General features: G+C 39.5%; 1 protein-coding gene across 12 annotated transcripts in view; it reads left to right on the top strand.

Moving 5' to 3' along the window:
- The window catches only part of LOC126471427 (homeotic protein female sterile-like), a 349,857-nt gene that overhangs the window by 137,642 nt on the left and 187,342 nt on the right, over positions 1-24,873 (top strand). For all 12 annotated transcript variants that reach the window (XM_050099579.1, XM_050099580.1, XM_050099573.1 and 9 more), the window contains exons 10-11: positions 1,723-1,803; positions 14,996-15,097. In XM_050099579.1, coding sequence (XP_049955536.1) covers positions 1,723-1,803; positions 14,996-15,097 — 183 coding nt within the window. The remainder of the gene's footprint in view (positions 1-1,722; positions 1,804-14,995; positions 15,098-24,873) is intronic.

The raw sequence follows: 24,873 nt of genomic DNA, 5'->3' as shown, positions 1-24,873 counted from the left end.
TTCATCAATTTCTTCGTCATCTGCAGAGCTAGTTGGCATATAAACTTGTACTACTGTTGTAGGCATGGGCATCGTGTCTATCTTGGCCACAATAATGCGTTCACTATACTGTTGGTAGTAGCTTACCCACACTCCTATTTTCCTATTCATTATTAAAGCTACTCCTGCATCACCCTATTTGATTTTGTATTTATAACCCTGTATTCACCTGACCAAAAGTCTTGTTCCTCCTGCCACTGAACTTCACTAATTCCCACTATATCTAACTTTAACCTATCCATTTCCCGTTTTAAATTTTCTAGCCTACCTGCCCTATTAGGGGATCTGACATTCCACACTCCGATCCGTAGAACGCCAGTTTTCTTTCTCCTGATAACAATGTCCTCCTGAGTAGTCCCCGCCCGGAGATCCGAATGGGGGACTATTTTACCTCCGGAATATTTTACCCCAGAGGACGCCATCATCATTTAATCATAGAGTAAAGGTGCATGCCCTCAGGAAAAATGACGGCTGTAGTTTCCTCTTTTCTTTCAGCCGTTCGCAGTACCACAACAGCATGGCCGTTTTGGTTAGTGTTAAAAGGCCAGATCAGTCAATCATCCAGACCGTTGCCCCTGCAACTACTGAAAAGACTGCTGCCCCTCTTCAGGAACCACACATTTGTCTGGCCTCTCAACAGATACCCCTCTGTTGTGGTTGCACCTACGGTACGGCTATCTGTATTGTTGAGGCACACAAACCTCCCCACCAACGGCAAGGTCCATGGTTCATGCCGGGAGGCTAGTGTATTCAACATAATTGATGTCAGTATCGGAAAAAAATGCTCAGTATCTGGCATATAATATAGGACTTGGTTTCCTTATGTTGCATGGTAATCATACCTTGGTGTGAGTTTGTTAGTGTGTGGATACAACTGTACCAACTTCTTTAGAGGTACACAGTAATGATTGGTGTGACACTGCAAAACAGGTATCTTCACAGTCTCACTAACAGGGGAAGGGTACCAAAATAAGGAGTACAACAAAGTTCCCATGACAGGACTGTTTCAACATTATATATATCTCATAAACAATGATAATAGGAAATATTGGAACAGAAAACCATTTTTAATTAAAATGGCCTGATGCAATTTGTGGTTGTAAATAATTGTTTTCATATAAGTGCACAAAAAAAAAAAAAAAAAAAAAAAAAACTTATATACAAGACCTTAAGAATTCACGTTAACAGTTAGTGTAAGTCAGGACTTACAGACATTTGTCAGTACTACACGTGCATCAATAATGATGATAAAAGGTGCTTGTAAAACTATCTGTATGTGTGATACTACAAAATTGCAAGTAGTAAAGTGCATCTGATATCAAATGAAAAACCTGTTCACAGCAATGGGACCAATGCATCAAGAATTGTTAAGCCTTCCTTTTCTGTGGTAAAAAATGCAACTGTTTGTATGCTTGTCACTTCATCATTTGAAAGAAATTATGTGATTACTTTACAAAAATTGCAAGAGGTTGTATTCTTACACTTGTGGATTTCTATTTAGTTTTAGTCATTATTGTTAGGGGGAAACTCCATTTGTACCTGTTGTACCAACAGAAAATTCCCCTCTTTGAATGCCTGCACTCGTACTGTATTTCATTCGCAATTAATGTTTAGAGTGGGGGGGGGGGGGGGAGGGAATGTACTGGCTTAGTTATAAACTATGTGGTTTTGTGTTATTTTTAGGTAAAGCTGAAGGATAAATTAAATGAATCTCTGAAGGCTTGCAATGAGATACTGAAGGAGCTCTTTTCAAAGAAGCATTCGGTACGTATCAATTTACCTCCACATGAAATAATTTGTATATGCATTTGTTGTGTCGAAAATGTTAGTTTCGTATTGTAACATATATACAAAATTTCACCTATTTTTAAAGCAATAATATTATCATCATTTACAAGTTTTTTCCTCAAAATTTACTCCTAGAAGTTTCAATGCAATCTCGTGGTCAGCCATAAATTTCTCTGAACTATGAAGGGAATGACGTGGAGCTTTGCAGTTTTTAAGGAGTGGTCACAGAGTCACATTTTTAAGATCGCATAGTAGACTGTGTTTTGCAAAATTTTAATTACTGTGCTACGATTGTTGTGTTAACAGACATGAAATGTATTTCCATCTTAAGGTTTTTTGTAATCCATTAAGTGACAAAATGTTGTATCCAGCATAACAATGAAATTCATGTCGATTTATACTCTTTGGGAGTAGTAATCAGTAGGGACAATAAAAATTCTCATATAGCTTTAAATGTGAATATAGATGTGAATTTTGCCTCAAAATGCAAAATTATCTACTAAAAAATATTTCATTGCGAATTGTAACCAGATGACCTATTTTATCAGATGTAGTTTGATATAGCTTTGTTTTCTGCATATAAATATTGAAATTTGAACCAACTTTTTAGTAACTGGTATTACATGTCATCTTGCGAAGTTCAGTTTGGAAAGATGATGTGGGTAAGAATGTGTTTGCAAAATAAAAAGTGCACAAATGTAACAGCATTTCAGTGCACTCTAGGCTCTGGTGCCTAGCCAATTGAGATGATGAATGGTCTGCATAAGATAAACACTTTGTACTACATCATAGGACGTAGCCACGGGATCTAGTATCTTAGAACAATATAACGTGTATGTTTGCTAGCTAAAGTTACAAGTTAGTATAATGGTGACATTTTGGTAGGCTGAGGCACTGTCGTTGAGCTAATGTTGGTACAGCTCGACCTTTCTCTTTTAAATAATGGTGCCTCCACACATTTCAGTGTGGTGCATGGCACTTACCGAGCCATTGACCTTTTGGTCTGCAGCCCTGGCCTTCTACAGTTTGTCCAATGGAGTGTGCATGATGACTTGTGCGATAGTGACCACTTTCCAATCTTTATGTCACTGCCCCAGTATCACTCACCTGGGTGCCTCCCCAGATGGGCATTGAAAAAGGCTGACTCGGACAAGATCGTCTCCATTGCCACTCTTGAGCCTCTTTCTCATGATGCCATTGATGTGGTGGTTTCTGCCCCAGAATCTGCAATTCCCTGTTCTTCCGGGTCCCCTCAACTCGCCAATGGAAGCAGGAATGTTGGGAATTGTATGTCTCCACCAGTGGCACCCATACCTCCCCATCACAGGATTGGTGCAAGATTAGGTGACTCTATGCCAGCGACACCACTTCAACCTTTTCAACCGTATCTGGGTTGAGGGTGAGTTCCCCTCTCAGTGGCAGGAAAGCATTATCATCCTAGTGTTGAAGCCTGAAAGGAACCTCCTGGAGGTGGACAGCTACTGCCCCATTATCCTCACCAACTTTATGTGCAAGTTGTTCGAACGCATGGTGAGCCGGTGGTTGGGTTGCCTACTTGAGTCTCGGGGCTTCTAGCTCTGTCCCAGGGTGGGTTCCGTAAGGGCCACTCTGCCACCGATAATCTGTTCTGCCTGGAGTCTGCCATCTGCACGGCATTTGCCCGCCGTCAGCATTTGGTTGCCATCGTTTTTGACATGCGAAAGGCGTACGATACGACGTGGCAACATCACATCCTCACCATGCTTCATGGGTGGGGTCTTAGGGGCCCACTCCTGCTTTTTACTCAGAATTTACTCAGAATTTTCTATTGCTTCGTTCCTTCCGCGTCCATATTGGTTCCTCCCATAGTTCCTCCCGAGTCCAGGAGAATGGGGTCCCATAAGACTCTGTCTTTAGTGTCTACCTCTTTTTAGTTGCTATCAATGGGCTAGCTGCAGCTGTGGGAATGTCCGTATCGGCTTCGTTGTATGCAGGTGTCTTTTGCCTGTACTATAGCTCCACTGGCATTGTGGTTGCTGAATGGCGGCTACAGGGCGCTATCCACAGGGCGTGGTCTTGGGCCGTCATGCACGGCTTCCAGTTCTTGGCTGCCAAGACCTGCGTCATGCATTTCTGCCAGCATCGCACTGTTCACCCTGAGCCACGGCTTTATCTTGACGGCAAACCCCTTGTCGTGGTGGAGGCGCATCGGTTTTTGGGCTTGCTTTTTGATGCCCGGTTGACTTGGCTCCCATTCGGCAACTTAAAAAAACATTGTGGCGCCATCTTAACACTCTTTGTTGCTTGAGTCACACCAGCTGGGGTGCCGATCAGTCTACCCTTCTATGACTGTATCAGGCGTTGATTCAGTCCCGTCTTGATTATGGCAGCCTGGCTTATGGTTCGGCATCGCCTTCCGTGTTGCAGGTGCTCGACCCCATACTTCACTGCGGGATCCGACTCACAACTGGAGCTTTCCGCACAAGCCCTGTAAACAGCCCACTTGTGGTGGCTGGTGTCCCTCCATTGCGGATCCGGCGCCGACGACTACTGGCCACTTATGCTGCACATGTTTATAGCTTGCCCGGGCATCCAAATTACCATCTCCTGTTCCTCACCTTGGACATCCATCTTTCAGAACGGCAGCCCTGGTCTGGGTTTACGATCGCGGTTCGCATCTGGGCTCTTCTCTCTGGGCTTGAGTTTTTCCCTCTCCCACCTCTTTTCCGGGCCCATATACATATACCCCCGTGATGTGTGTCCCGCCCATGGCTTCGGCTGGATTTGGCACAGGACCCGAAGAAATCAGTCCCTCCTGAGGCCCTCCTCCGCGACTTTCTTTCCATCCTTGCCGCGTTTCATGGCTCTGACGTGGTCTATAATGACGATTCGATGGCTGCTGGTCGAGTTGGTTATGCTCTTACTCTTGGGGATCATTCTGAACAACGCTCATTGCTGGCTGGCTGCAGTGTTTTCACTGCCAAGCTGGTCGCCATCTCTCGTACCCTAGAGTATATCTACTCCTGCTCAGGTGAGTTGTTCATTATGTTTAGTGACTCCCTGAGTGGTTTACAAGCTATTGACCAGTTTACAAGCTATCGACCAGTGTTTTCCTTGCTTTCGTCTGGTGATGGCTATCCAGGAGTCCATCCATACTCTTGCCCGTTACGTCTGCTCTGTGGTTTTTATGTGGACCCTGGGTCATTTCGGCATCCCAGGTAATGAATGTGTTGACACACTGGCCAAACAGGCTGTTGGTACACTGGTATTGGAGAGTGGCCTTTCGGAGTGTGATCTCCGTTCAGTTTTGTGGCAGAAGGTCCTTGGTACCTGGGGTGATGAATGGCGCACCCTGCCTTCACCCAACAAACTTCAGATCGGCAAGAAGACTACCGGTGTCTGGTGCTCCTCTTTGAGGGCCTCTCGCAAGGGCTCTGTTGTACTCTGCCGGTTGCGCATTGGCCACACCTGTATGACGCACTGTTATTTATTGTGCTGTGACGACCATCTCCCTGTCACTGTGGTTCAGCATTGACAGTGCTCCACATTTTGTGGGCCTGTCCGCTTTGAACTGTGCTCAGGCAGACGTTTGCGCTGCCTGATACGCTCCCTGCACTTTAAATGGATGACACTGCGATGGCAGGCTTAGCTTTGAGTTTTATTTGCGCAGGGGGCTTTTATCGCTCGATCTGAGGTTTTGTGTTGAGTCTGGCCTTTGCCCTACGGTTTTAGATTGAGCTTTTTAGTGTGTCTCTTGGTGGTTGACTTTTCCTTTTTTTGTTTCCATGGTCAGCCAACCTCTGTAACACTGTGTGTTTTTAATTCCTCTTTTTCTGTTCTCTCTCTCTCTCTCTCTCTCTCTCTCTCTCTCTCTCTTTCTCTCTCTTTCTTGTTCTGTGTCATCCCTTGTCATCTCCGTTGCTTGTTTTTGTTCCTTGTGGGTGTTTCATGATCGTGGAAAAAGGGACAGATGGCCTTTGTAGTAAGGTCCCTTCAACCCCCACAAACCAACCAACCAACATTTTAGCATGGCCATTTTAGGTGGCTGGTGTTTTGAACTGTGGTTGCGTCAAATAATGGTAGAGGTCGGACCAGGACTTCCTCGTTTGTGGCACTGCTGATCTCGGCAAACAATTGTGTGGTTGCTGTTACCAAATACCTTGCATTGTGTGTGTTGTTCGTTCTTTTCTTATTTTTGATTGAATGAAGAGACTAATCCTTGTCCATCATGGGGTTCTATTATGACCCTCACACAATGAGACGGGATTGATGATTCATGTGACTGTATGTCAGGTCAGCTTTCACAGAAAAATGGAACATGGGTGTAGGCTGTGGTGTCACCGCCAGACACCACACTTGCTAGGTGGTAGCCGTTAAATCGGCCGCGGTCCGTTAGTATACGTCGGACCCGCATGTCGCCACTGTCAGTGATTGCAGACCGAGCGCCACCACACGGCAGGTCTAGAGAGACTTACTAGCACTCGCCCCAGTTGTACAGCCGACGTTAATAGCAATGGTTCACTGACAATTACGCTCTCAATTGCTGAGACAATAGTTAGCATAGCCTTCAGCTACGTCATTTACTACGACCTAGCAAGGCGCCATTATCAATAGATATTTAACTTGTGATGCCTGTACCGTCAGACCAATGTACGCCACTTATGGATTAAAGTTAAGTGTTACATCAACAACGTACTTTATTTGCTACTATTAATTCCCTTAACTGTTCCAGACCTCGTGCCAGCCTGCGTGAGCTTAAGTGCATGCCTTTCGGTTTCCTCTCATAGTGACTTGGCTGTCTTGCCAATTCACAACATAGGCTGTCTGACCTGTAAGAGGGTGGCAGGGTTAAATTCCCCACACTACTCCTCACTCTATGGTGTTCATAATTCTAGTTTGTTTACACTCTTGGCTAACTGCCAGTTTATAGTGTCCGCACTTTGCACTATAGCAACCAAAAAGAAAACCTGTCAGCTTACTTTGAACAAGCCAGAATTTTTCTCCTAATGAGCAAATAGTTATTTTCGGCTCTACTGCTACGCTAAGTACTTCGTCGGTTCTACCTGTAGTGTTCTCGTATGAGAGATAGCTACAGATACCCACAAAAGGTTGAAATTAATCTTTTAATTAGATTTTGTAATAATCAAATTGGTTTGGGAAAAATTAATATCAAGAAACACATTAAACCAGATAAGCACTCAGTTCACATGTGGGAAAATGTTGCTGCTTTTTAACAGGAACAACCATTAGTGGGAAGCTTGAATAGAGCCAAAAAAACAGAACAAGCAATGACCATTTTGGAAAGAAAAAAAAAACCTCTTGAAAGTTTCTGCAAAAGCAAACATAAAAGTTGAGAAGCTATTCAATCACCATAAAGTTATTTCAAAGCTTTAGGACAATGTCTTCAGGCTCATAGCATGACAATCTTTTAAGTATGTATGAAGAGTCATTTACAGATAAAAACAATATGTATGTGGATTTCACCAGAAATAGATGTGAAATTTGCCAAAAGTAAATGCTGCATTTTCGGCTCTTAGTAATCGATAAATCTGCTCAATTTATTCTGTATCTTCAAGTCCACTATGAATTGTTGGAATGATAAATATTCATACCAATGAATCAGGAGCACAAAATTATACATGGTAGTTCCTCTGGTAAATTTGAGAAAAAATCTGCAGAAAATTATCAGTGTCAATTCTTTTAGTAAACATATGCCCTCAGGAGGAAGACATTTACCAAAAAAGTGGGGTTCACAACCAACTTTAGACTACGCATAAAATTCTCATTTGCAACCACTTCAATATCAAAGTCAGTTTAACAACTCCAATGAAATGCTGCTTCAGGCACAGGCACTACCCTATCTGATGCACCTGCACTACACATTTCACCTACTGGTCCACTTGACACTGTGTTACCCAGACTATCATCAGTTTCCATAGTAGTGTTCAAAACTGTAGAAATAGTAGCTATGCCATCTGAATGAGTGTGTCCTCTAAATTCAGAATCTTGTGTGTGCTTTTCTGTAACCTCATTGTAGCAGTTCATTGCATAATCAGCCAGAATTTCATCTACCATCTAACTAAACCTCCTCAGTGATGTCATTCTTATAGATGTAAAGGAAATATTCATGGATGTCAGTACGCTAAAAACAACCGAAAATGAATGTATAATACCTCAATTACATTCAAGTGTGTATGTAAACTGTTTTTGTCATGTTGCAGAAATAATCAGCAGAAATAATGTATGGTATTTATGAATTCACAACAGTCTATTTACTTATGTATGCGACACAGGAGAAAACTACCTGTAAATACAATGGAGACTTTATTATCCAGGCTGTTGTCATAAGCCATCCAGATAATCAAAAATCCAAATGACTGAATGTATGAAGAAAAGTGATTTTTCTATTATTAAGTATGGTTATCTTTCTATGGTTAATACATAATGTTAGGTGATCGCTTTTGTAAAAACCAACAATACAAAGTTTCATTCAAGAGTTCATTTTTCGCGTTCATCATCACTTTTTGATGTTTACTCATGTCTTCACTATCAAGTTTGCATTTTTACTTCAGAATTAAATTGGTTTTCTTCTTACTATTGCTTGTCACAAAAGTACGTACACCATGCTCATCAGCTATCTTTCACCTAGTTCTTCCTCTCCCCCCCCCCCCCCCTCCTCCTCCTCCTCCTCCTCCTCCTCATTTTTTTTGTGATTTTAAACAATAACACCAGTTTTGGCCTTTTTGGAGCACAGACATGACATGGTACAGTGGCGTAGCAATTGGAACATGTCTGACTCAAACAATAATGAAATGTGGGCTGTCTGACTCAAGGAATAATGAATCTCGTGGGGCAAAGACTGCACAGGGTTTGGTTGGGTAATACCAGTGTGGCGTGTACTTGCACGCATGGACTAGACTACAAAGATGTTCATGGTTGACAATCTGGATAATTGCGAATCCATATAACTGAGGTCCAGAAAATCGAATCCGCAGTGTATGCTGACAGACGACTTCCCTATTGATTTTATACTTATAGCAGAATAGATCAGAAGATAACATGCACAGGCGACAGTTGGTAGATGAATCTGAAGCCAGCTCTGAAGGCTAATGCCACAAAGACTATTGGTAAATATTTATACCACTACTCATGTATTCCTTTAAATCTCAAGCCTATCAATGTAGAAACACAGTAATCGTATACACACTTATCAGAGAAACTACTATGAATTTATTAATACCAGTAAAATTGATTGATTGTTGTAAATAAAGTAACAAAACAGCATTTAAGGCCAGTGGTATATACTGTGTTTACCTGAGCATAAGATGACTCCCATTTTTTAAAGAGGCTCCATCTGAAAAATTTATTTTCAACATAATCTGATTAATCAGAATTACAGAACATTTTATTGACATTAAGTATCTGCCTAAAAAGTTAACATTACACATATTCTAAACTTATGCCATTTATTGACAGTCTGCATTTTGATAATACAAGGAGAAATATAATAAAGAAATAGTTCACATTAATTAGTAGACCAGTCTCTTTTCTATCATTTGTGCTTACTAACCCAGTCGTCTTTGAAATTTATATCTTCATTGTTAGGAATATTTGGTATTTCTTCTGAATATGTTGCCATTTCTGAGGTTGTGGTTACTGTGGTATCAGAGAACAAAGCTCTTGCCACCACCACCACCACCACCACCACCACCACCAGGAATACACATGCAATTTCGTTGCTATACTGACATGAGAATGTTACAATGTCTCTTGCTTCCAAACATATTGTCTGCCTGCCGATCCCTCATTGGCTGCATAGAACCAGCTGCTGACACGTCCCCTTTCAGTCCTGTCATATTCCAAGGTGGGCGTTGGCAACGTTCCAGCACAAAACACGCAAGTGTGCCATAGGCGTTATCTAGACTTTTTCCCTTCTGCAGAAATGAATACTGTTGTAAAGTATTTGTCCAATTTTAAAGTCAATTCAATTCCAAATACAAATGGATCCAGGCAAACTGCAGTTCAGATGTGGTAAATTTTCATAAAAATGGTATACATTCCCAGGGTTGGTAACACGATGTTTTCTGCTCACTCACTATTCCTCTCCCTGCACTCATCCTAGCCCTCAAGCCAAGCTGGTGTCACTGTTCCCTCTCCAACCCTTCTGTAGTGCTGTTGTTGGTCAACTGTGAAAGACAGGCTGCGATACTTTGTAGGGCTCAAGTTTTGTGTAACATCAACTAATACATAGAGAAAAGATAGCAATGAAGATTCAGTCCAACTTTTACTTGTTACATGATCTACTGACAAGGTACTACGTCCATGACAGGTCTTGCCATTGTTACTTATTCTCGCGATAATAAATTCTGTTAGTTTAATGTGATTTATTTTGTTCGTTATACATTTCATTCTGTATTAATTTTCCTTCTTGTTTCATCTGAACGCCATAATCATGTTCTAACGCTGACCAAAAGCTGGTAAATTTTTGCCCAGTATTCTAATACATGAACAATGAACGAATTAGTAAATAATTAAATTATCTCAAAACCAAATAAGATACTGATCTGGGTTCAGAATCAAGTAATGCTTTTCTAGGAACATTTTCTTTTGAATATTATCTTTACTTATAAAGTAGCATTAATATTTGTATATGGTGTCAATACATGTATGAGAACTTTAATTGCAAACCTGTTGAAATAGAAGAGTTTGTAAGATGATAGAATTTAATGCTATTTCCTCCTGTGTTTCACAAACTGTAAAATTTTAAGCAGAGCAATAGATTGTCGTAGTGGCTAGTTCCTAGTTTCTTGTGTATTCCTTGCACTAGCATGTTTCGCCATATTGGGGAAATGTTCGAACTCGAGCATGTCCGAATGAGAGTATCATTTGCCCCCCCCCCCCCCCCCCCAATTTGGCCTGCCCTTGGTTCAAAATAAATCTGCATATGACCTTAATAGCCAGTGCTTCCCCAGTGACCCCTGTATACTCCATTAATCAATGTAAAAATGTTGATCTCGGCGACAGTAGTTCAATCTGTGAATATAAGACTACCCTGTATTTTTCGAATGATGTATTTGGGAGAAAACATCATCTCATAACTGGGTAAATATGGTATATATTTACCAGTCACATAAAGAGTTAATTCAAAGTGCATTTGACTTAATAACCAAGTGAATGTGCAAAAAATGTAGGCTGAAATAACAAAATGTGACCAGTATAGAATGGTGTGGAAGTGGGATGATCTATACACAGTGTATAAGAGAATGGAGCTCCAAAAATTTGGGAGATCATAGAGGATGATGTTTTGAACTTTGTGATATAAGCATCCTATAGCCGGAAATGTGAAATTATGTTTTTACATCCATCACTGGGCTATTGAAAATCCATACATTACCTATGCAAAAAGTTACCAGGTAATATTCATAGTGAAGATCTGGGCTGGAATTCTTGGAGAGTACCTTATTGAAACACGTCTTACTAGATTGTTTGAACGATGCATGGTCTTGCCTGAACTTCTGGAGGATGTTCCATTGCAAAAACAAAACATCATTCATTGTTGCACATTATGTAATGAAATTAATTTTCATCACATTGAATATTTACCCTATAGTAATGAAGCCACATATTCGGTTTACAGTCTTTGATTGTACTCTACTGTTAATAAATGTTTTCCAAACTACAATATTCAAGTGTTACATTTAGCCTACTGAATGTGTAGAAAGTGCATAGTGCTGTAGAAACTTTATTTCACATTTCCGGCTATTAGTTTTTTACAAGAAAATGTTCAAAATTTCATCCTCTACAGACTCTCAAATTTTTAATACAACATTCTGTTACACCATGTATGATGTGTCGGTTTTTCTCTTACTTTGGTTTTCTCACATCCTTTCCTCTTCAGTAATAGAAACATGCTATTGTTGCCAGAACTTGCATTGCAAGAGTCTTCAGACAGGTGCCAGGAAGTTCATTTTATTAGGATTTCTCTTTAATTAGTGTAGTACCTCTGTACACTTTATTGTGGAACTGTGGAATATCATGAATGTAACTGGTGAACAATCCAGTCATGATTTTTATTATTTTTCCTGTTTCCCTATATTAAGAAAACACTTCCTTTCATTGAGTATGAGAGGTCAAGTATCTTATGTTGAGGGGATAACTTTTTTAGTTATCTCTAAAGTTGTGGCACAGTTTGTTGATATTTGCACCAAAAGTGGGAAGACAATGAAGATTTCATGACCAAATGACTTTCCTCATAGTAGAATTTTAACATCCACTTCATATGTAGTAAAGTAGTGTATCTCAAAGCATTTTCCGCGCAAGCAGAAACTTTTCAGAAACCATGACCAATGATAATCACTTCTTTCATCTTTGACAACGATTTTTGTGTGTGAAAAATACTAAGTTGAACTGTGGTTTGAAGTCTGCTATAAATTGTAGGTTGACCTGTAGCTGACTGGATTAGTCAGTTCAGGCTTCAGTGGAAGGCAAGGGCATACCACCACCAATATGGCAATGGCTGGGAAAGCATTGTGACATTTAAAACAACCTTCGCTAATGAATAGCTTTACATTTTTCACTTAACCAATGTTATTTATTTATTTCATCCAAGAATCGTCTCACAGTGGTGTAGGAGTTTTCACAGTAATACAATAAAGATCAATAGCTTAAAGTATAGGTATATAGACTACTTAAGTATACTCTATAGGCTGTGGCATTGGTGAACCAACCATCGTGCGTCGTGGCATTTGCCTGTAGTAATCGGGGAAGACCGTGGAAAATCCTAAACAGGATGGCAGGACAGAGTAAACCTGTCCTCCCGAACATGAGGTCAGTGCCTTTTAATTTATACACGAACATATTCTGGTAACTGATAATATAAAAATATAGTTTTACTCCTCATCGCCACACACGCTTAGGACATTTGTTGATGACTTTCGGGACATTAACATGCAGCTATACCCCTTGTGATAACTCCAGTGTGGACAACCAATTCGTAGGCCACCAACATTGAAGTATGCCTCGTGTTGCCATTGTCTCCTCCTCTGCCCACCTGAAAAAAACTGTCTCTGCACGACATTAATACCATGTATTTCAGGTACTGGCACACGACTTTCTTTAAAAAGCAGTAAACCATGAGTATGTATTAAAATTCAACAAGGTGTTGTTTCATTGTTTGTTATCTACTACTCTGTCATCCAAGTTATCTTTAGCACTGTTGTACACATTAGTTTTAGCTGCCTAAATAGGCAACATATTCAAAAATAAAGCATAAATGTTGCTTACAAAACAAACAACTCAGTACAAAAGCACATCCCAAAACAAATCAATACCAGATAGTTACCAACAACCTGGTATCTGTCTATCAGCTAAGTTGCAGAGATTGTGAAAAAAATATACATTGGAATGACTGGCAGGACATTTGACACAAGATGTAAAGAATTCATCAGAGCACTGAAATATGGTACAAACCATTCAATATTTGTAGATAATCTAAAACAGGAATACCACAGACCAAGCAATAGTGAAAGAGACATGAACATCATAAGAATCAGTAAAGACAGAAACCACCTTCCTTTCCCAGAAAATTTCCACATACACAAAGAATTAACACAAAATAAACAATTGATCAATGACTGAATAAATACTGAAAACCGGACACTACATACAAAATTGAAAAAATCATAGGAGAAAGAAAAGAACCTTTTTTATTCTTCATACACCTCCCCCCCCCGCCCCCCCCCCATCCCCCCCCCCCCCCCCCCCACCAGTTTCATTTCACTTCGTACTCCTCACCTTTTCTTCCATCACACTATTTTGCACTTTTACACAGTATATAAATACACAGCAACATAATTAAATAGATTAACACACATACAGTTAATTGAAAAAATAAAAAAAGTATAAAACAAAAAAGGCATTATCGTGTGTTGGTAACACTACAAAACACAATACACACTTAGAAGTATAAAAATAAACAGTAAACAGTGGTGTATGAAAAAGTGTACTGTGCAAAACATAAGAAATGCATAGTTGTGCAGAGCAATGAAAAATTAAACTACAAGTGTCTGTGTCTAATAAAGAAAGACACCAAAGACCTGACAGCAGATGACATTTCCTGATGTTGGTAAAAAAACAATCAGAAATCACTGTAAGTAAAAACCAGCAAATTGTTAAAGAACTGTTTTTCGATCTTAAAAACAAATCAAATTTTAAATGTCTTTAATTACAGACATGTGATAGTGCTTTACCTCAATAAAATTAAACATGTCTGGTGGAAAAAAAAAAAAAAAAACACTTTTCGTATAGTTGTAATGATTGAATGAAAACACCCTCAGGAATGTTTAAGAATAGTATGTTACCACAAGACATTGGCTGTTAAAAATGATGATAAAATCCTAAAAGCATAACATGCTGATGACATTCTTTTTGCCAGTATCTTTGTGCGCTCATTACACATCAGTTGATAATCAATATTCGTTACAGGATCTTCTAAAGGTATGTCATCTATACCTAATGTGACACAGTTGTTTTCCCTCTTAATGTTGAAGTGCGTGCTGTTCATTCTCTTCATGTTCGAGGTCAGTTTTTGTATACTACCCAACTGTAAACATCTTTTGAGGGATTCATTTGCTTTCAATAATAGGCACTCTGGTGTTTTAGCAGTGACTGATGTTGATGTCGTCAGCATAGAGAAATCTTTCTCCATGTCTTGTACTATCTGAAAAGTTATTAATCTATGTTAAGACCAGAATTGAACCCAGTACATGACCCTGAGGAACACGTACATTTGTGTGTTTCTTGCCTAGTAGTTTTACAAAAACAGCAGATGAGTGGACTATCCCTCATGTATCCTGTTTTTCAGCTAGGACTGGAACCACTTGTTCACTACTCCTCTTACATCTAGTGGTTCTACCTTTTTTAGCAGTATTATTTCATAGTCAACAGTGTCAGAAGCCTTGGACAAGTCCAAGAATATTATGTTATCACACGTGCCAGTTAAAAGTATGGTGTGTACTCTCTTTTTAAAATGATGTCAGCTCCTTTTTGATATAAAGTTTCCATGAGTAAATGTCAGATTGTAAGATGCACCGCCATATTTTTAATTGCGTGATCGAATAGAATGAAGAAATTCACGTGTTGTGGAAGTCTGTCTGCTCTTGAATTAATACTGACTGTGATGTTTGTACAGGGTTATGCATGGCCATTTTACAAGCCTGTTGATGCTGAATTACTGGGTCTCCATGATTACCATGACATAATCAAGAAACCAATGGATCTTGGGACTGTAAAGGTATTTGTTATATATTTAAAAAGTTTACTATAAAATTTGAAACTGTTGAAGGCTATACGGAATGAGTAGATTGCCATATAATCACACTTACAGTCAGTTTATTTGTGTGTTGAATTGGTTTTACTTTATACAGAACCATATCTTTGTAGAAGGTGTTATGCAAACACCACTTACCCGATCATTTTTCTAGATGAAACAATTTTTGTCCGTATATGGTACTAGGTACTCTGGTAGGGCTCATGGTCAGCTACGTATAGATCACAAGGTTTTTAACAATACGAGAGAAGGAAAGTTGGTATTCACCATATAGCGGAGATACTGAGCCGCGATAGGCACAATAAAAAGATTCACACAATCATAGCTTTCGGCCATTAAGGCCTTTGTCAACAGTAGACACACACACACACACACACACACACACACACACACACACACACACACACACACACACACCTGCAGCCTCAGAGAGCTGAAACTACACTGCGAGCAGCTGCACCAGTGCATAATGGGAGTGGCGACTGGGTGGGGGTGGGAGGAGGCTGGGGCGGGCAGTGGGAGGGATAGTATGGTGGGAGTGGCGGACAGTTAAGTGTTGCAGTTTAGACGGAAGGTAGGAGAGGAGGGGGGAGGGTGTAAGTGGTGGAAAGGAGAGAAATAAAAATAAAAGAAATTAAAAGACTGGGTGTGGTGGTGAAATGACGGCTGTGTAGTGCTGGAATGGGAACAGGGAGGGGGCTGGATGGGTGAGGACATGGACTAACGAAGGTTGGGGCCAGGAGGGTTATGGGAACGTAGGATGTATTGCAGGGAAAGTTCCCACCTGTGCAATTCAGAAAAGCTGGTGTTGGTGGGAAGGATCCATATGGCACAGGCTGTGAAGCAGTCATTGAGATGAGGGGTATCATGTTTGGCAGCGTGTTCAGCTACAGGGTGGTGCACTTGTTTTTTGGCAACAGTTTGTCGGTGGCCATTCATGCGGACAGACAGCTTGTTGGTTGTCATGCCCCTAGATGTGAAGTATTACTGTGTCACATTGTTAAGGGTATGGCGCGGGGACTGCGGCAAGCAGCCTACATTGTTATCCCCTCACTGCTTCTTTTCCCTTGGCAGCCAAAATGTGAGGTCAAAGCATGTCTCCTGCTGCTCCCAACAGCCACTATGCAAATTGTTTACTTATTGCAAACAAATGGGACATTATGCAGACACTGAATTACGTGGCAGCCATACATAAGAATTGAACAGTGCAGAGCACCAAAATTGTGCTTTGTGCTTTGGGCGTAATGGTACAAGTTTTGCATTTTGGGAAGTCTTCTGACGTGACTAAATTAAAAGACAGTGTAATGAAGTTGAAAGTTAAGGGTGAGAGACAAGTTAGCATTTGGTGTGTGAGCAACTGTGTGAAAATTTAAATTTAAAGTCATCGGCTATGCAAAGGATCACAGAGAGTGGGAAGATGGCTGCAGATTTGATTTCATGAAAAACATGTTTGTCGGTGGTGTGCAAGTGAAGAGCAACTATAAATAGTTTGAAAAGTTTGAGATCATTTCAAAAGCAAAAGTCCAGATATCCAGATGTAGAAAAAGACTTTCTTGATTTTGTAGGTCTAAACAGGAAACGTGAGCATGCCGTTACAGCTTGAATGATTTGAAATGAAGGCTGGAAATTAGCATGTTAAAGAAACATTTTGCCAGTGGAATTTAAAGTTTATTATGGATGGGTTTGGCTAATAATCTATCTATCCATCACAGAACTGCAATTGTGCAAAAACTGCCTCAAGCTTAGGAAAGAGTTTTTAATGTCTTTTCAGTGTTATGTGATCCAACTTCGATGCAAAAATTATCTGTTTTCCCAAATAGGGACTGCAGGCCAAACACAGGTCTCATTTTGATATGCTGAACAGTACTACAGTAAATAATATAGGGGAACATAGTGTGCAGATATGTACATGCAGTGCTGAAAAGCAGCGATGTACAGTGATGTTGAGCACATGAACAGAAATTGACATCATATGTGGTTTTTAATTAGAAAATCCTCCCCAAGGGAGAAAGCTTCCCAGCTGGTGTTATTGTAAGAGCTCGTGATGGTGGGTGGATGACAGAGGAACTGGTCCTGGACTGGATTTCAGCAATGTGAAATAAGCAGCCAGGAACTCTTCTTCGCCCAAAATCAATGCTTCTGTTGGATACTTTTCGTAGGCATGCTGGTGAAACAAAAACTGAAAAGACTACTATGTGACGTAGTGATTATTCCAGGCTTCATTACAAGTGTGTTGCAGGCTGTGGATGTGTGTATCAATCATCCTTTCAAAGGTAGCGTGAAAAAGTTACATCATTAACAAAACGGCTTCAATGCCAGGAGGCTGTTTGCAACATCTGCATTCATCAGAAGTGTGCCATTGCATTTTGGCTGCTTGGCAGTTAATATTTTCAGAAATTGCCATGAAAAGTTTAAAAAACTGGAATTTCTGATAATCTTGATGGGACCGAATATGATCTTTGTGATAGTGACTCTGAGTAACATTCTGAATTGTCTAGCGAAAGTGAAGAATCAGACTGGTGATACTGAGATGGTAGGAAGTGATTTGGGCGCTGGTAGGTACAAACAAGCTGATGCAGTTTTGCAAAATGGATTTGCTTTTCTTTTTTCAAGAACAGCTTCTGTATTTGCAAACAAGGTATAGTAGCAGCTGCCAGGAACTGTGATAAAACTTTGACTAACACGAGACTAGCAAAAAGTGTACTTTGTTTGTGAGTACTAGTATACAATAAGAGAATAACACCCATCTTCTTTGGCAACAGTTGGCATTACAAATATTTTATAATTATTGTAGTCTTTAATTTGAATGATCTGAACAAGTATATTTGATGTATGTAGCAGTTTCGTACATGATTAGAATAAAAACTAGTCAGAATAGTGACTGAAATTCTGGTATTCCAGGTAAGATCATGAAACTGGCACATGAATTTAAGTTGGATGCCTTCTTTAGATTCTAATTTGTCCTCTTGTAAATAATTCAGTGATGAGGGTATGTAAATCAGTTATCTATGACTTAATTCACTGTAAACTTAATGTCTTCTTGGAGTGCAGTCAAAGATATGGAAAATGCATTAAAAAAACTCGAAATAAAATTTTATGTTACAAAGGTGTAAGTTTTCTGCTATATTCTTCTTACATTTTTGATAGTTTACAAAAGTAACTGCAGTAACTTGTAATGGTACTAATTTCAACCCACAAGTCACGTGTACATCTCATTTTGAAATTAATTATTTATGATCGGAGGCTGCACTATGATTTTTCAAGCCAGAATTTAGGGAAAAAAGTGCAACCTATATTCGCACAAATACTTTATATTTTACAGTGAAGGTACTTTGCATGGATGCTGCGTTCATTATAAGTAGTAGGCAGATTAAATTTAAGCCACTTCACTACATCTTTTGTTATCCTATCAATGGGATAATTTCAAACCAATAACTTCGATCAGATGAAAGTGGTGTGCTTCATCAAGACTTAAACTGTGGATCGAACTATGTGAAGCTGAAACTGTAATGAGACATGACTGGTTATGGAGAGAGTGCTATTTGATTCTATATCTGTCCAGCATTATAGTCTGTAACAATATTATGTAAAGGAAAGTTGTTACTCACTATATAGCGGAGATGCTGAGTTGCAGTTAGGCACAGCAAAAAGACTGCCACTAATAAAACGTTTTTCCAGTAAGGCCTTCGTCAAAAATAGATGACACGCACACGCACAAACGCAACTCACACACCCGTGACTGCCGTCTCGGGCAACTGACGTCACTCTATGCCTATTGTGACTCAGTATCTCCGCTATATTGTGAATAGCAACTTTTCTTTTCATAATATTGTTACATTTCATCCTGGATTTTCCATCATTTTTGTCTCTTTTTGAATGGCTTCTCTAAATCAGGTGTTCTATAATTTCTCTAAATTACTTCATGCGAGTAATGGGATTGTTCGTTTAGTAAGCCTCAGTTGATTTTTCATTTGTTGTCTTCTGCATTAGCTGACAGCCCCCCCTGCTGATATTCCTTTTTTTTTTTTTTTTATTTAAATCTGAAAGATGATCTTTCATGAGCAGTTGTCCTCAACCTGGGCATCCTAAAACCACTTCACAGACCACTTAAAAGCCTTCATTTTTTAAACTTTTTTTTCCGAAGTTGTCAGTCAGTATACAAGGTGTAGTGGCTGCATTCCTCTTTCAGTAGGACCATGGATAGTAAAGAGCTGTTCAAATCAAGGTGCTAGCTTCACCTGTTGAACAGGGTGTGCCTCTATTGGAAGAGCGCTGTTCATATTAAAAACATTGTCTGGATTTTATTCCCAACCAAATTCACAGTTTTTTAACCTTCACAAATTTTCAAACAAATGCACATCCTGCAAAAAAGTGAAGTGTTTCAATTTCAGTCTTTTTACTGGCAAAAGTCTTGTACGTATCATCTCTCTTATGTATAATGAATAATTTTTCCCCCTCCAGTATTCCCATAGTTTCCTCCTCCCTCTCCCCCTACCTCTCCCCGTCCCCCTCCCCTTTTTTTCAACTGACCATTTGTCACTGTCATGCACAATTAACTGAAAATTAATCTCTGCTTTGTTACTATGAAACAATTTTTCAGTAAATGAGGTAGAGTTGTCTCCTTTCTTAGTTGACATTGAAGTCAATACCTACTTCAGTGTGTTGGATGTCTTTCATCTGACAGTTATTTCACCATCGTAATAAGCTGCTGATGTAGCTCTTGTTACAGATTGATTAAAATGGCTTAAGTCTTCTGATGTTTAGCCCTATTTAGGCCATATGATGTCATTGTGCTGGTAACATGAGTGGAAAGACAGCTTCCCCAATGTGAAACTAACATTGGAGCACGTGTAACACTTTCTTCTGCAACATTATCAGTGGAACCTTGCATCATTGGCTTCAGTTTTTCTTATCCTTTCTGTCTTTTTTTCTCTCCCTCCAGTCCCTCCCCTCCCCTCCCTCCAGTCCCTCCCCTCCCCTCCCCTAACTTTTGTTGTGAGTTTGTGTTTTTAAGCACTTTGCTGTGAAACATTTGTTGGCATTGCTTCAATTAGGGTTCTCCATTAAAAGTGTTCATCAAAGAACACTTTCAAAGATGTCAAGGGTGGGTAAAGGAATTCTAATCCGTGGACAAGGCAGCGACTTTGTGCATTCCGTGCACAAGTATTTGGAACTGGTATATATTTGTAGTGCCCTGATTTTAAGTGAAGCAAAAGTTTTGAATGAATCGGTTTCGACACTTAAGATACATTGGTCTGCAGTGCTGAGAAATAGGATATAGAAAGGAAGGAAGGAAGGAAGGTGAGAATAACGTAGCAAATTGATCCATTATTTACAGGAAAGTGGGCAAGAAGTAAGTTACTATAATCCGATTAAAATTACTTTGTGATTGACAGATTGTAGTGGAAGAGGACAGTGTTTCTGGCATCCAGCCAGCCACACTTCCCAAGATGCTGCATGAAAACTACAAATCAGGCAACACAGTCAGCATACGACACTCAAGGAAGAAACTGCAATTGGCTGGCAGCTGGCCCACACCACTCGACTCGCTAACATGTCAAGTCACAGAGTAATTTTAATTATACATGTGGGCAACCAAAATGGACACATTCCTGCTGGATGTAATATACCAGCATATGTACTGTTATCATCAGTGCAAGGAATGCTCTGTTTTAAATAAACTTCTTTTCAGCCTCAAAGAAGCACAGTTTTTTGGAATAAGTTATTCCTTTCAAAAGGTATCCACAACCTTGGTTTATGGCACAAAAATGTTTCATCTCAGATGTTCATCGTCGAAAGAATTGAGGTAGTGATAGTCATCAGTTGTTTCCTGTGCAGATCCCAAACACTGAAGCAGTACTGCTTCAAAACATTAAGCCTAGATGTTTAGTCAACGTAACTGTGTATAGCAGCGTACTATTAAAGCTGTACTTGGAATATTACAGGATTGTTATTCCTACTCATCTGCATTAACTTACTTTTTTTTTTTAAGACCAAGATACCATTAATCACACAAACTATAAATTTTATCTTACGTAATCTGATATCGTCCTAGTCACTTGACAATGACGCCTTCCTGTACGCCATAGCGCCATCAGCAAACAGCCACAGATTGCTGCTCACCCTGGCCCTCATATCATTTATGGATATAGAGAACAAGAGCAGTCGTATCTCTCATCTTTTGGACACTACTCATATAACACTTGCTGTTGAGTACAACACACTTGTTTCTATTACGTAAGAAGTCTGAGAGCAACTCACATAGCTGGGAACCTCTTCTGTATGCTCGTTTTCTGAAAATTTGGGAATATGAAATTTGTCTGTTGTCCTTCATCCATTGTTTGCAGGATATCATGTGAGAAAAGGGCAACCTTAGTTTCGTATTAGTGATGCTGTATAAAGCTTTGGTGATTTGTGGACAGATGCTTTCTGTCTTGCTTGGAGATTTATTGTATTCGCTCTGAGAAAATGTTCAGGAATTCTGCAGCAAAGTGAGGATAAGGATATTTGCTGGGTCCGTTCCTTTACCCTTATATACAGGAGTCACCTGTACTTTTATCCAGTGGCTTGAGACTATGCGCTGGGCAACAGATTTGCGATAAATGCAAGCTAAGTAAGGTCCCAATGCCATAGAGGACACTACAAAACCGAATTGGGATTCCATCTAAACCTGGCAACTTACTTGTTTTCAACTCTCTTTCAGTTGCCCCTCTACGCTAGGGATGCCTATTACTATGTCCTAAATATAGGAGTCTGTGTGACAGTCAAACAACAGTTTGTTTGTACAGTCTTCCTGCATTTATGATTTCTTAAATGAGGTATTTAAAACTTCAGATTTCCTTTTGCTGATAGCAGCTTTCCTTTTGCTGTCCTCTATCAGCACACCAAACTGGTTGACAAGTTACTGGATAGAAAACTTCAACTGCTTAGTAATTTTACATAGGACCAGAATTTTCTCGAGTTCTCCACAAGATCTTTCACTGAAGTGTGACAGTGGAAATTTTACGCTTTGGGGGTTGATCTTTCTATAGGCACAAAAATTTCTACAAACCTTTGCCTTGCGACATTTCTGTGTTCTTTTTTAAACTTGACTGTGCAACAAACTCTGCTTTCTCATCATTTTCCGAATATTGTTATTAAACCACTGTGGGTCTTTCTCATCCTTAATCCACTTTCTGGTACATACTTTTCCAGACGATGATTTACAATCAGCTTAAACTTTGCCAATAAGTTCCTCAATGTCCATCATATTGGAAGTAAATGACATCAGTTCACTGTCTTAAGTAAGGTACTAACAACTGCTTATCTGCTCTTTCCAGTATAAATACTCTCCAAGCCTTCTTGATGGCTTTATTAACTTTAGTAACCATCGTCACTGTGATGACATGATAATCATTAATTCTTGTCTTTTTACGGAAACTGTTGATAAGGTCAGGCCTGTTTCACATTACAATGTCTAAAACATTTACTTTGCACATGTTTCTTCAAACTAGCTGCTCAAGACAGTTTTCGGCAAACATGTTCAGAACTAGCTTCACGAGACTGGCTGTTCATGTACCGTATTTACTCGAATCTAAGCCGCACTTTTTTTTTTTTTTTCCAGTTTTTGTAATCCAAAAAACCACCTGCGGCTTAGAATCGAGTGCAAAGCAAGCGGAAGTTCAAAAAATGTTGGTGGGTGCCGCCACAACTGACTTCTAGCGTCGAATATATGTAGTGCTACACAGGCATGCTTTGTAGGCACAAAGATAAATATTGGCACCAAAACATCTGCATCAGTAAATAAATTAAAAAAAAAAAAGGTGGAAGACGAGCTTTTTTCCCCGCCCTGAGTTTTGACCACTGCATTTTCATACATTATCCAACGAAGTGAATACAAATTACGTATTTTTCATCTTCAAATGGAGTAGCATTTCAATGTACTACGAAAATCCGACTGGGAAGACTGTTTGGGATGTTTGTCAATATGGCCAACTCTACATTCTGAATTTTTTCGTGCCTGTGAGAAGAGATGGTTGCTAATAGGAACTTTTATGAATTGTGAATTACATGCAGTATTCTCTTCACCATAAGAATAATACAAATATAAACATTTTGCCGTGCATTGTTTCGTGTTTGCTGCTATCTCATTTAAATCCTGTCTGCCTAATAAACTACGAAACTAGAGTGAGACAACAGGAAACGCTGAAGAATATACATATCATGTCATGTTTATATTCGTATTATTCTTATGCCTAATAGTGATAGTCAGAAATGAAGCACGGCAATTGACTAGATTTTTAAATCTAAGATGACTCTAATTTCTGTGCAGAATGTAATGTACTAAAGAGGTGTCTGCAAACATTTTCAAACAGAGAAAAGTTTTCGCTAAACTCTCGTTCAGAACATCTTCTATCATACACAGTCTATTATTTCGTTCTTGTTGATCAATATCAAAGAAAGCAGCAGTGTAAGTAACAACAAATAGCTGTCTCTTGCTATTGTTTCGCTTATGAGACAATTCTCTCTCTCTCTCTCTCTCTCTCTCTCTCTTTTTAAGCGGCGGTAGCACGCACAAAAGCAAGCCATGCTGCAAGCGGCGACAGGCCGTAAACACGCACTATCGGAATGCAACAAACAATGTACGACACAGTACAGTAATACATTTTCAGCTTAGAGTGACGTAAACACCTATAACAAAGAAAACGGCACTTATCAGATCAAAGAAAAATAATCAATCAATTCAAACCAGACGAAGCATGTGAAAAAGGAAGGGTACCCGTATAAATACAGACGGAGAGCCTGACGCATAGCAATGGCTACCTGGTAAAGCTTAACTGCTAAGCTTACGACTCGACCCAAACTACTGTAGCTGTATCGTCATTCATTCGACCTAAATTGTCTCTCATATTACAATGGACCAACTTTGTTTCGATTTGGAGATGCGGCCTAACACTTTTCTCTCCCCTTGAATTTCGAGTCTCAAATTTCAGGTGCGGCTTAGATTCAGGAAATTTTTTTTTCCTCGATTTCGAGTCTCATTTTTCAGGTGCGGCTTAGATTCGGGTGCGGCTTAGATTCGAGTAAATATGGTAACCTACACTGAATCCAGATACATAAAAGTCTACTCTCGGTAGGTTAAAGGACCTCCAACTAATGTTAAATGATAAGAGTGTTTCCACGATACTGAATGTAGACTTTCTTTAAATGATTCTAAAAAGCTTTAGCACAAAATGATTTACCAGAAAAGGGAGGGAGTGGGGGGGGGGGGGGGGGGAGATTAGATACCATAGGTGTGGGAATGTTCATTGCAGTTGACAGACATATTCCGTTGAGGTCAAAACTGAGTCAGGCTCTATTAAAGTTAAGTTTAGTTGCCAGTCCAATGCAAATTTTTGTGCAATAATCATATCTCCAGCAATACATTCTCTTCAAGATTTGTAAGTTTTCTTTATTTATATTCAGCATTGATAGTTCAAGTTTTTTATTTGTGCTGAGGTTAGCCAGTAAAACCACAGAAATATTGACCACAGATGTTTGCAAAACTGTTTCATGTGTAATCCAGAGAGCTACTCAACAATAAATAATCCACCCACAAAACACGCATTTAAACAAACTACTCTTAACACATTACTAGATCTGCATTCTTATATTGTCACATCTCTAATATGATGAAAATTTTCTCAAAGCTCAACTTATTTTCTTGTTCAGTAGAGTTTTTTGTCAGTTTGGTAGAAGTGTTAAATTTTATTCATTTGTGC

Source organism: Schistocerca serialis, chromosome 3 (assembly GCF_023864345.2).
Source record: "Schistocerca serialis cubense isolate TAMUIC-IGC-003099 chromosome 3, iqSchSeri2.2, whole genome shotgun sequence".
Lineage (NCBI taxonomy): Eukaryota > Metazoa > Arthropoda > Insecta > Orthoptera > Acrididae > Schistocerca > Schistocerca serialis.
The sequence above is the reverse complement of the archived record's forward strand: the minus strand, read 5'-3'. Positions and strand labels throughout refer to the sequence as shown.